Source organism: Sebastes fasciatus, chromosome 9 (genome assembly GCF_043250625.1).
Source record: "Sebastes fasciatus isolate fSebFas1 chromosome 9, fSebFas1.pri, whole genome shotgun sequence".
Classification (NCBI taxonomy): domain Eukaryota; kingdom Metazoa; phylum Chordata; class Actinopteri; order Perciformes; family Sebastidae; genus Sebastes; species Sebastes fasciatus.
In genome coordinates, this window is record NC_133803.1 from 36,105,242 (window position 1) to 36,117,841 (window position 12,600).

The 12,600-nt window shown below is 45.0% G+C and overlaps 1 protein-coding gene across 1 annotated transcript; it reads left to right on the forward strand.

The window, feature by feature from the left end:
• The first annotated feature begins 1,389 nt into the window (after positions 1–1,389).
• nphp1 (nephronophthisis 1) lies at positions 1,390–9,461 on the forward strand. The gene is made up of 11 exons (XM_074647467.1): positions 1,390–1,536; positions 2,475–2,603; positions 2,784–2,858; positions 5,749–5,859; positions 5,935–6,017; positions 6,145–6,221; positions 6,462–6,555; positions 6,696–6,808; positions 7,782–7,855; positions 8,900–8,944; positions 9,030–9,461. The coding sequence occupies exons 1-11, from the start codon at positions 1,405–1,407 to the stop codon at positions 9,306–9,308; spliced, it is 1,212 nt and encodes a 403-aa protein (XP_074503568.1). The 5' UTR covers positions 1,390–1,404; the 3' UTR covers positions 9,309–9,461.
• Positions 9,462–12,600: the final 3,139 nt, after the last annotated feature.

Sequence of the window (12,600 nt, forward strand, 5' to 3'; positions counted from 1 at the left end):
GGTTGAAGCTTCAGGAGGCAGATCGTTGTTCTGTTGAAGCTTCAGGAGGCAGATTGTTGTTCTGTTAAAGCTTCAGGAGGCAGATCGGTGTTCTGTTGAAGCTTCAGGAGGCAGATCGGTGTGCTGTTGAAGCTTCAGGAGGCAGATCGTTGTTCTGTTAAAGCTTCAGGAGGCAGATCGTTGTTCTGTTGGTTGAAGCTTCAGGAGGCAGATCGTTGTTCTGTTGAAGCTTCAGGAGGCAGATCGTTGTTCTGTTGAAGCTTCAGGAGGCAGATCGTTGTTCTGTTGAAGCTTCAGGAGGCAGATCGTTGTTCTGTTGGTTGAAGCTTCAGGAGGCAGATCGTTGTTCTGTTGAAGCTTCAGGAGGCAGATCGTTGTTCTGTTGGTTGAAGCTTCAGGAGGCAGATCGTTGTTCTGTTGAAGCTTCAGGAGGCAGATCGTTGTTCTGTTGAAGCTTCAGGAGGCAGATCGTTGTTCTGTTGAAGCTTCAGGAGGCAGATTGTTGTTCTGTTAAAGCTTCAGGAGGCAGATCGTTGTTCTGTTGAAGCTTCAGGAGGCAGATCGTTGTTCTGTTGAAGCTTCAGGAGGCAGATCGTTGTTCTGTTGGTTGAAGCTTCAGGAGGCAGATCGTTGTTCTGTTGAAGCTTCAGGAGGCAGATCGTTGTTCTGTTGGTTGAAGCTTCAGGAGGCAGATCGTTGTTCTGTTGAAGCTTCAGGAGGCAGATCGTTGTTCTGTTGAAGCTTCAGGAGGCAGATCGTTGTTCTGTTGAAGCTTCAGGAGGCAGATTGTTGTTCTGTTAAAGCTTCAGGAGGCAGATCGGTGTTCTGTTGAAGCTTCAGGAGGCAGATCGTTGTTCTGTTGAAGCTTCAGGAGGCAGATCGGTGTTCTGTTGAAGCTTCAGGAGGCAGATCGTTGTTCTGTTGAAGCTTCAGGAGGCAGATTGTTGTTCTGTTGAAGCTTCAGGAGGCAGATTGTTGTTCTGTTGAAGCTTCAGGAGGCAGATCTGATTAAAAACTGTTATTTTTATATCATAACAGTAGTACATGAAACAGGTAACCTGAAAACACCTCACATGTTCTCAGAATCATCTTGTAGTCCACGGTTTAGCTGGAAAATGAGAAAGTTTGTGACGCCGCCGCCATGTTGAAATCTGGTGAAGGAACGCCAAGTTCCAGTCACATGACCGGATCTCAGCCAATAGGAACGCTCTCTCTCTCTGAAATGACCTGTGATTGGTCAAAGTCTCCCGTCACGGGCTAGATGTTCTAAAGCCTGTAAACAGAGCCATGAGGAGGAGCAGAAGTCTAGTTTACTCTCAGAACACTTGAATTACAATATGCTGAAAGGTTATTATGGGATGTCTGCCCAATGATGCTAAAAACATACTGCCTACTGCAGCTTTAATGCCGAGCAGTAACCGTCGGTGTCTTCTTCTTCCAGGTGTAACATTCAGAGGAAGTCACTACGTTCAGCCTCAGCTCAGCCAATCACAGCTCTCCTTCAGTGACCTCTTCCTGGATCCCAAAACTGGCAAGGTGAGATGGTGCGCGTGTGCGTGCGTGAGCGTGTGCGCGTGTGCGTGTGTGCGTGCGTGTGAATAAAGACAATCTCTCAGTTTGTTCTTAAATGAATGTTGTTGAAGAACAGTTGAGTGAATTCCGTCTGAAGAGGAGCTCCAGACTCCAGACGGTTAAAACATCAGTAGATCTGAAGTGGAGGTAGTCCTGCACAGAGACCAGAACCCAACACAATGTGGGACAATGTGGGACACGTCACCAAGGCTGAGAGGTCGTCTATAATGTAGATATCATTTCTATCTGACTTAAATAATAAACATTTCTTATCTTGTAACATCTCTCTGCTTTAAGTCCTGAGATCCAGAGATCAGCTCGTCTCTTTATGAGACTCACATGAACTGAGTCTCTACATGTCCTCAGAGTGAAACCAATAACTGAGTCTCTACATGTCGTATTCACCATATTAATCATCATGTTGACATATTCCTGATGACTCCTGTGTCCCCTCTGTCTCTCTGTGTCCCGCTGTGTGTCCCTCTGTGTGTGTCTCTGTATCTCTCTGTGTGTCCCTCTGTGTGTCTCTCTGTGTGTGTCCCTCTGTGTGTGTCTCTGTATCTCTCTGTGTGTCCCTATGTGTGTCTCTGTGTGTCCCTCTGTGTGTCCCTCTGTGTGTGTCTCTGTATCTCTCTGTGTGTCCCTCTGTGTGTCTCTCTGTGTGTGTCCCTCTGTGTGTGTCTCTGTATCTCTCTGTGTGTCCCTATGTGTGTCTCTGTGTGTCCCTCTGTGTGTCTCTCTGTGTGTGTGTCTGTGTGTCCCTCTGTGTGTGTCTCTGTATCTCTCTGTGTGTCCCTATGTGTGTCCCTCTGTGTGTCTCTGTATCTCTCTGTGTGTCCCTCTGTGTGTATCTCTGTGTGTGTCTCTGTGTCCCCTCTGTGTGTCCCCTCTGTCCCCCGTAGGTCCGGTCTCGGCAGGTCAGGACGTGTCTCTGCTTCAGTCTGTGGAGCTGCAGGATGATTCCGTCTCCTGGAGTCGGAGTTCAGGTCCTCAGCAGACACGTCCGTCTCTGTGCCTTCGATGGAGCTCAGGTGGGCTGGTTCTGGTTCTGGTTGATATACTAACCCTAATATAATATACAGCTTTATACTTGGCTGACCCTCCTCTCCTTCTCTCTGGTTCTGGTTCTGGTTCTGGTTCTGGTTCTGGTTCTGGTTCTGGTTCTGGTTCTGACCCAGACCTTCTAACACTGAGCTGTTCTTGTGTTTCAGGTGTTGAGTAACATCCACACAGTGAGGGCGACGTATAACTCCAAGAGCCCCAAGACCTGGAGCTTCTCTCCCAGGGTACGGTAACGGTATCGGTAACGGTAACATCATCAGCTGCTGTTGGTGGTGTTTCCTCTACTGTCTGGTCAGAGGTCAGAGGCCTGGACTAGGAAGCAGGATTCAGGGTCAGAGAGGTAACTTCAGGGTTAACCCCTTCAGGGTTTTCCGTCCTACGGAGGTGGATCACTTCTTACCGGGGTAGATCACCGCGGTTACCATGGTAACTGATGCTGAACAGCTGACCTGCTCCGGAGCAGGTTGTGTTCCAGATGAGAGATCAACTCTATAAAAGCACCTCCTACTGACCAATCAGAGCTCAGTGAGCAGATCACATGTTAATACTACACACATATGAAGATACCCTGGGTATGATGGAGATACCCTGGGTATGATGAAGATACCCTGTGTATGATGAAGATACCCTGGATATGATGAAGATATACACCTCGGGTATGATGAAGATACCACATTCCAGTCCCGCCTCAAAACACATCTTTTCTCATCTGCTTACCCGTAGCCTCCCCCTCCCCCTACCCATCAGTCCGTGTGTCTGGATGTGATTGTTCCTGTGTATGTCGCTTTTTGTCGTTCGTCTCCTGTCTGTCTGTCTCACACCGTTTTCCCCCCGACTATGTTAAAGCGTCTTTGAGAATATTATAAAGCGCTATATAAATCTAATATATTATTATTATAGATACCTCGGGTATGATGAAGATGGATACCTCGGGTATGATGAAGATAGATACCCCGGGTATGATGAAGATAGATACCCCGGGTATGATGAAGATAGATACCCCGGGTATGATGAAGATAGATACCCCGGGTATGATGAAGATAGATACCCCGGGTATGATGAAGATAGATACCCCGGGTATGATGAAGATAGATACCCCGGGTATGATGAAGATATATACCTCGGGTATGATGAAGATAAATACCCCGGGTATGATGAAGATAGATACCCCGGGTATGATGAAGATAAATACCCCGGGTATGATGAAGATGGATACCCCGGGTATGATGAAGATGGATACCCCGGGTATGATGAAGATGGATACCCCGGGTATGATGAAGATAGATACCCCGGGTATGATGAAGATAGATACCCCGGGTATGATGAAGATGGATACCCCGGGTATGATGAAGATATATACCTCGGGTATGATGAAGATAAATACCCCGGGTATGATGAAGATGGATACCTCAGGTATGATGAAGATGGATACCTCGGGTATGATGAAGATAGATACCCCGGGTATGATGAAGATAAATACCCCGGGTATGATGAAGATAGATACCCCGGGTATGATGAAGATGGATACCCCGGGTATGATGAAGATAGATACCCCGGGTATGATGAAGATATATACCTCGGGTATGATGAAGATAAATACCCCGGGTATGATGAAGATAAATACCCCGGGTATGATGAAGATGGATACCTCGGGTATGATGAAGATAGATACCCCGGGTATGATGAAGATAGATACCCCGGGTATGATGAAGATGGATACCCCGGGTATGATGAAGATATATACCTCGGGTATGATGAAGATAAATACCCCAGGTATGATGAAGATAGATACCCCGGGTATGATGAAGATAGATACCCCGGGTATGATGAAGATAGATACCCCGGGTATGATGAAGATATATACCTCGGGTATGATGAAGATAAATACCCCGGGTATGATGAAGATAGATACCCCGGGTATGATGAAGATAAATACCCCGGGTATGATGAAGATGGATACCCCGGGTATGATGAAGATGGATACCCCGGGTATGATGAAGATGGATACCCCGGGTATGATGAAGATAGATACCCCGGGTATGATGAAGATGGATACCCCGGGTATGATGAAGATATATACCTCGGGTATGATGAAGATAAATACCCCGGGTATGATGAAGATGGATACCTCAGGTATGATGAAGATGGATACCTCGGGTATGATGAAGATAGATACCCCGGGTATGATGAAGATAAATACCCCGGGTATGATGAAGATAGATACCCCGGGTATGATGAAGATGGATACCCCGGGTATGATGAAGATAGATACCCCGGGTATGATGAAGATATATACCTCGGGTATGATGAAGATAAATACCCCGGGTATGATGAAGATAAATACCCCGGGTATGATGAAGATGGATACCTCGGGTATGATGAAGATAGATACCCCGGGTATGATGAAGATAGATACCCCGGGTATGATGAAGATAGATACCCCGGGTATGATGAAGATAGATACCCCGGGTATGATGAAGATAAATACCCCAGGTATGATGAAGATAGATACCCCGGGTATGATGAAGATGGATACCCCGGGTATGATGAAGATAGATACCCCGGGTATGATGAAGATAGATACCCCGGGTATGATGAAGATAGATACCCCGGGTATGATGAAGATAGATACCCCGGGTATGATGAAGATAGATACCCCAGGTATGATGAAGATGGATACCCCGGGTATGATGAAGATATATACCCCAGGTATGATGAAGATGGATACCCCGGGTATGATGAAGATAGATACCTCGGGTATGATGAAGATAAATACCCCAGGTATGATGAAGATAGATACCCCGGGTATGATGAAGATAAATACCCCGGGTATGATGAAGATATATACCCCGGGTATGATGAAGATATATACCCCGGGTATGATGAAGATATATACCCCGGGTATGATGAAGATAAATACCCCGGGTATGATGAAGATAGATACCCCGGGTATGATGAAGATAAATACCCCGGGTATGATGAAGATAGATACCCCGGGTATGATGAACTCTGTTGGTCGTTCAGGCCTCTGGTCATGTGATCGTAGCTCAGACTCTGATGGTTGTTGTTGGTGAATCATTGAACGTAGCTCATAGTTCTCTTGTGTTGCTCCAGATGACGGGGATCCTACCCGCCCTCCTGGATGGAGACTGTTTCCTCCGCTGCAGCGCTGCATCTCCTGACCTCGGGATCCTCTTTGAGCTGGGAGTCACCTTCATACGCAACGTGAGGACACACACACAGACACACAGGATGATAATGACATCAGGGTTAGTGTGTGATCTTCTGTGTGTGTTGTAGTCTACAGGTGAGAGAGGAGAGCTGAGCTGTGGCTGGGCGTTCCTCAAACTGACCGACCAGACCGGCAACCCTCTGCCCAACAGGTACAGGTACACACACACACACACACACACACACACACACACACACACACACACACACACACACACACACTATATAATCTAGTATGATCTGACCTGTGTAGGACCTGATCTAGAATAATCTGTGTAGGACCTATGAGCTGCTGGTGAACGGAGGAACTCCTCATGAGAAGGACGTGGTGATGGAGGAATCAGCTATCAGAGGAGGTCAGAAGACTCAGAGATCAACAATCAGAGTTTATTCACTGATTTAATCACATGAGACAAAGAGCTTCAACTTCCTCCTCCTCCTCCTCCTCCTCTCCCTCCTCCTTCTCTCCTCCTCCTCCTCCTCTCCTCTCCTCCTCCTCTCCTTCTCCTCTCCTCTCCTTCTCCTCTCCTCCTCTTCTCTTCCTCTCCTCCTCCTCTCCTCCTACTCCTCCTCTCCTCTCCTCCTCCTCCTCTCAGCTGGTGTCTTCCATCAGATGCTTGCGGCCCGTCAGCAGCCCAGACTCATCATAAAGTTGAAATCATCCAACAGACGGACCAGAACTCAGCTCAGGTTCAGTAGATTATGACTCACCTCAGTGTCCTCATGGTGTCCATACTGTCCATGTTGTCCTCCTCAGTGTCCTCATGGTGTCCATACTGTCCTCCCCAGTGTCCTCATGGTGTCTATTCTCTCCATGTTGTCCTCTCCAGTCTTCTTCCAGACACTCTGCTGAACTGTCTGAGCTGCCTCCAGCTGCTGTCTCTGTACAGACAGCTGCTAGCCGACACGCTGCTGATGGACCGGCCCACCATGCAGAACGCAGGTAACACCATGCAGAACGCAGGTAACACCATGCAGAACGCAGGTAACACCATTTAGAACGCAGGTAACACCATGCAGAACGCAGGTAACACCATTTAGAACGCAGGTAACACCATGCAGAACGCAGGTAACACCATTTAGAACGCAGGTAACACCATGCAGAACGCAGGTAACACCATGCAGAACGCAGGTAACACCATGCAGAACGCAGGTAACACCATTTAGAACACAGGTAACACCATTTAGAACGCAGGTAACACCATGCAGGACGCAGGTAACACCATGCAGGATGCAGGTAACATCATGCAGAACGCAGGTAACACCATGCAGGATGCAGGTAACACCATTTAGAACGCAGGTAACACCATGCAGGACGCAGGTAACACCATGCAGGATGCAGGTAACATCATGCAGAACGCAGGTAACACCATGCAGGATGCAGGTAACACCATTTAGAACGCAGGTAACACCATGCAGGATGCAGGTAACACCATTTAGAATGCAGGTAATACCATTTAGAACGCAGGTAACACCGTGCAGAATGCAGGTAAAACCGTTTAGAACGCAGGTAACACCATGCAGGATGCAGGTAACACCATGCAGAACGCAGGTAACACCATGCAGAACGCAGGTAACAACATGCAGAACGCAGGTAACACCATTTAGAACGCAGTTAACACCATGCAGAATGCAGGTAAAACCGTTTAGAATGCAGGTAACAACATGCAGAATGCAGGTAACAACATGCAGAACGCAGGTAACACCATTTAGAACGCAGGTAACACCATGCAGAACGCAGGTAACACCATGCAGGATGCAGGTAACACCATTTAGAACGCAGGTAACACCATGCAGGATGCAGGTAACACCATACAGGATGCAGGTAACACCGTGCAGGATGCAGGTAACACACACCTTCAGTGCTTCTTCTATTCCTGGTTGTTATTTAGAGCTCAGGTTTCTGTTTGTTTCAGATCTGATCTGCAGTCCGGTCCTCTCTACCTTCCCCGGTCTGTTGGACCAACCAGACCTGCTGGATGCTCTGAGGGTCAGTAGGGAGACTTCATTCTCCATCCACATTCTCATGACAAACATGAATTCTTCATTATTGATGTGTTGTTTTCTGCATTTCCTCCAGAAACTCATTCCTGAAGTTAAGAAGCTTTTCAAGCAGCATCTAGATTTTAAATTCTAGGTTAAGAACTCCTCAAAGCTGCAGGAGGTAGAGATGGAGCAGATCTCATTAAACTCTATATCCTGACACTAGTGCATGAAACAGGTCATCTGAAAAACATCGTGTTCCTCCGGCGTCCTCCGGTGTCCTCCACCGAGAAAAAGCTAGAGTGAAGATACTGGTACCATAGTAAACTATAAAACCTGATGAATCCATCGGTACCAACCATGTCAGACTAGCTGCTCATGAAGGAGGTTAAATAACGCTCCAAAGTTAATGCTAAATTTAGTCGAGAAAAAACTGTCATGGCCATGTTCGAAGGGGTTCCTTGACCTCTGACCTCCAGATCAGTGAATGTAAATGGGTTCTATGGGTACCCACGAGTCTCCCCTTTACAGACATGCCCACTTTATGATCATCACATGCAGTTTGGTTCAAGTCATAGTCAAGTCAGCACACTGACACACTGACAGCTGTTGTTGCCTGTTGGGCTGCAGTTTGACATGTTATGATTGGAGCATATTGTTTTATGCTAAATGCAGTACCTGTGAGGGTTTCTGGATCAATATCTGTCATTGATCTGTGTTGTTAATTGATTTATAATAATAAATATATACATACATTTACATAAAGCAGCATATTAGTCCACTCCCATGTTGATAAGAGGATTAAATACTGGACTAATCTCCTTTAAGGTTCATTTAGAACAGATAAAACATGTGTCATTAATCAGGATTAAGTATTTTAATCGATTGACAACCCTAAAAAAAATATGAATAAATAATATTTAACTACTAATGAATTTGGCTCTTACACATCTGTTAAATAGCAAGAACATCATGAACACGTCACTGCTTTTAAATTATTGGATTTACAAACATCAGAGTTTAAATAATAGTATCTGGTGTTTTCTTTCAGACTGCCTGGCTGGAGGCTGAGAGCAGCATGAGCAGAGCACAGAGGGTCAGTGTGTGTGTGTGTGTGTGTGTGTGTGTGTGTGTGTGTGGCAGTACATACTGAACTCTTCCTTCCTTCCTGTGTGTTGCAGAGAGACTCGTCATATTTAAAACAGGACTTTGTTAAAGTCTACATGTCTTCCGTGTACTTCCTGCTCCGCTCGCCGTCGCTGCCCCGTTACCGCTGGGCCGACCCGCCCTCAGAGGAGCAGCGGGCCAGAGTCATCTACGCCACCATGGATGCTCTCAAACACACCCGGAACACCACCGGCCAATCAGGAGGCCCGGAGTTCTCTGTCGACCCCAAACGCGAGCATCTGGCCTTCGATATCACAGAGTTGGCCTTTGACCTTCTCAGTGTGGCACGCTAACATCTGATCACTCAGTTAGACGTTGATGATGTTCAGTGTAAATGTTTCTGTATAGTTCAGTGTGTTCTAGACATCAGTTTGGGTTATTAAACAGAATTAAACCCTTACATGAATTTTCAGCTGTGGATTTATACACATCAGTATGTTGTAAAATTTCACAAAAAAAAGTCATAGTATAGTATGTCGTAAAATTTCATGAAAAAAAGTCATAGTATAGTAGGTCGTAAAATTTCACCAAAAAAAGTCATAGTATAGTTGTTACGTCCACAAAGTGGAACAATAACTTAACAACCAAATTAAACAGTCAAAGTGAATGTTCAAAAATTAAGTTTATTAAAGGACAACTGAAGGTTCACAAATGTGGTGGAGGTAGGGACAATATAGTTGTGCCAAATAATCAAAATTAACAAACCAAAACTAGGCCTAACTAAATCTCTGTCTTCTTTAAACACAACAAACAAAAGGCTGACTAAGTTATCTACAAACAGCAGTTTACAAAACATACAGAGGTTGGCAACAACCACTAAACCTAGTGTTTCTAGACATGAAAATAACCTATGTGCAAAAGTGTACAGGGTACCCCAGACTTACCTATGCCCTCTACCTCCTTACCACAAACCTTATCTTTAATTTCCCACTGGAAACAAGTGTCTTCACAATTCAAATACTTCATTACAAATGAGTCAGAGAGAGAGAGAGAGAGAGAGACAGCCCAGAGTGTGCCTCTTTTATGTGCAGCCCACGACGGCGATTGGCTGGATAGAATGAGAGTGAGCCACTCAGCAGCTGGCAAACTCTGCACAGGTGGACTCCAATCACCTCCATTAACTCTGGATCCTGGAAGCACCTGCAAGACAAGGGGGAGGGGCAGAACAACACAGGATAAAAGCTCTGCAGGCCTGTCTGGCCCTGCAGGCACGTAACACATGTCGTAAAATTTCATGAAAAAAAGTCATAGTATAGTATGTCGAAAAATGTTATGAAAAAAAGTCATAGTATAGTGTAGGGACCCAGCATCTGGCTGGTTTCAAGTGACCTCATGACCTCAGTAACCTGATCCTTGACCACAGGACTCATCTCAGTCCTCATTGGCTACAGTAACATTTCACACCTAGGTGTGAAATTCACACAGAACAAAACCAGAGGAATGTTCTTTGTTCCTTCTCTTTCGACTCATTCTTCTCATCTGCTCATCTCTCCTGACGTGTGAGAGGTGAGCTGCTGCGCTCTCTCTGCTCTTCATCTACTCAACCCAGGCTGACCTGGTTGAGGTGAACGGCTCTCAAGTCCAGAACTTGCAAAACAGTTCTGGTTCTGATCAATGGCCTGTTAGGAAACAGCCATTGCAACCAAGGAACCAAACGGCAGACGACGCGAGTGCTCTGCCCTTTCCACCAGCTAACTTCAAGCTATCAAGCAAAGAAGTTAGCACCAAACTAACAGCAAAGACGACCTCTTTGACTTGGAACCACAACTTCAACACATGGAATCACAAAACCGGTTCTTCCATGGATTGGTAACGTACTGGGCCTTAGCATCTGATGTGTTTAGTTATGCTTCACATAGACAAGGTCTTGCACGCAAACTAACCATCTTTTCTAACCCACTGCATATCTAACACACATTAAGATCACATACACAAACTGTGAATTAGTTAAACATAAACATACAGCTTCAGATAATCTTAACCCCACATCACCCCCCCCCTCTCTGTCCTTCTTCTCAGAAGAACAAAGAGGTCATGTGGTGACATGCTGATGGCCATCTTTGATTCCGCCATCTTTGATTCAGCCATCTTTGTAGTTTTACAGTGCCCGCCATCTTGTTTGTAGGCCATACAGACATTTTGAGACAAGAACCCATCTTGTTTCCCCCCCCCCCTCTCTCTCTCTCTCACACACACACACACACTTTGTTTGGTTTGTTTAGTTTAGTTATTTAGTTAGATTAATATTGTGTTTTGAACCTTTATTAACTTGTAAATAAATGTTTGTGGAATATACATGCTGGTCTCTTTAATGTTGCACAAGAGTGAATACTGCCAACCTCTGCTATGTCAAGAACTCCAATATCCTTCAACCTTTACTATCTATTTTGGTTATAGTTATTAATTTAATTATTAATCAACGTTCCAAATTGATAGTCTAGCATATATAATGAGACTATATTAACGTTTTGGTCATTGGTCCCTGATTCCAGGGTGGTGCCCCGTTTATTATTGATGTTTATTGATAATCTTTATTAATATTAATAATTATATTATTATTTATTAATTAATTTGCTAATAACCAAAACCTACCAAAGTAGAACCCCTACATAATGGTGCCCCGTGTGAGGCATAGTATTCTTGTTGGCAAGTGTTCATAATTGTGCAATATTAATTTTCAGCATAATTTTTGGTCAAAAACAAAAATTTCATATTCCACTTCTAAACAAACCAAAAGTGTTTACATTCTACACCACTAGTCTTCCACAGGAGTAGAAGTCCAGCTGTACTTTTAAACAAGTACATGGTGGTTAGAATTGTTTATTTGAGAGATTGAGTATTAACACTTTAAGCCTTTATGGTGTTAATTTTAATAATTTGCTTTTGCTGCTAATTCAAGTTGACCTACGCTGTAGAACTTGAAAGATTTTGGTTCAGCATTTGAATACCACGTATTCAATGCAATCTGGTCTAGTTGTCATATTTTGCTGTTAATCTAAGTGTTCCTTTAATGACACAGCGTGCCACCGGCCCTGTGTAACATAGAGAGCTTGTACCCTGCTGTGTAACTGCCAAGCATTCCACAGCCTGAGTTAAGATAAGAGCCACAGTGTGCTACCAGCCCTGTGATATAAGTTTGCAACCTAGCTGTTACTTCCACATGTTCCAGCTTGAGTCACCTTTAAGAAACATCATCACAACTGTTACTGCCCTGCATCTCAGTTAGTGCATGTTGTGTGTAAGCAAACTTATTTTATAAACCTTTGTTTACTTTACTGGCCTTTTGTTGATGCCCACTAGAGTCACTAGTTGGTCCCCTCCTCCACAGGAGCTACTCCACAGGGAGCTATCCCCCATAGTGTAGGCCAGTGTATTGTTGTTTTGCTAGTGTACCTCCCAAACTACACCACAAGGTGTCTGCCAGCGCAACACCATAGCCAACAACATTATTTTGTTTTCTACTAGACATCCTGTTTAGTTTCACCCTCCATTCCAGGTTTAACAATGGAGAACCCCTGTGTAGAGCTTTTTATTTCTTCCCTAGCACAGAGCCTAAACCCTGGCTGCCCTGAACTCATCAGCAGG

Excerpts from the sequence above, each read along its gene's own strand:
- nphp1 (XM_074647467.1), top strand. The coding sequence starts at position 1,405 with ATGCCGAGCAGTAACCGTCGGTGTCTTCTTCTTCCAGGTGTAACATTC. Across the intron at positions 6,222-6,461 it reads GGAATCAGCTATCAGAGGAG|CTGGTGTCTTCCATCAGATG; the intron begins GTCAGAAGACTC and ends TCCTCCTCTCAG. Across the intron at positions 7,856-8,899 it reads ACCTGCTGGATGCTCTGAGG|ACTGCCTGGCTGGAGGCTGA; the intron begins GTCAGTAGGGAG and ends GTTTTCTTTCAG.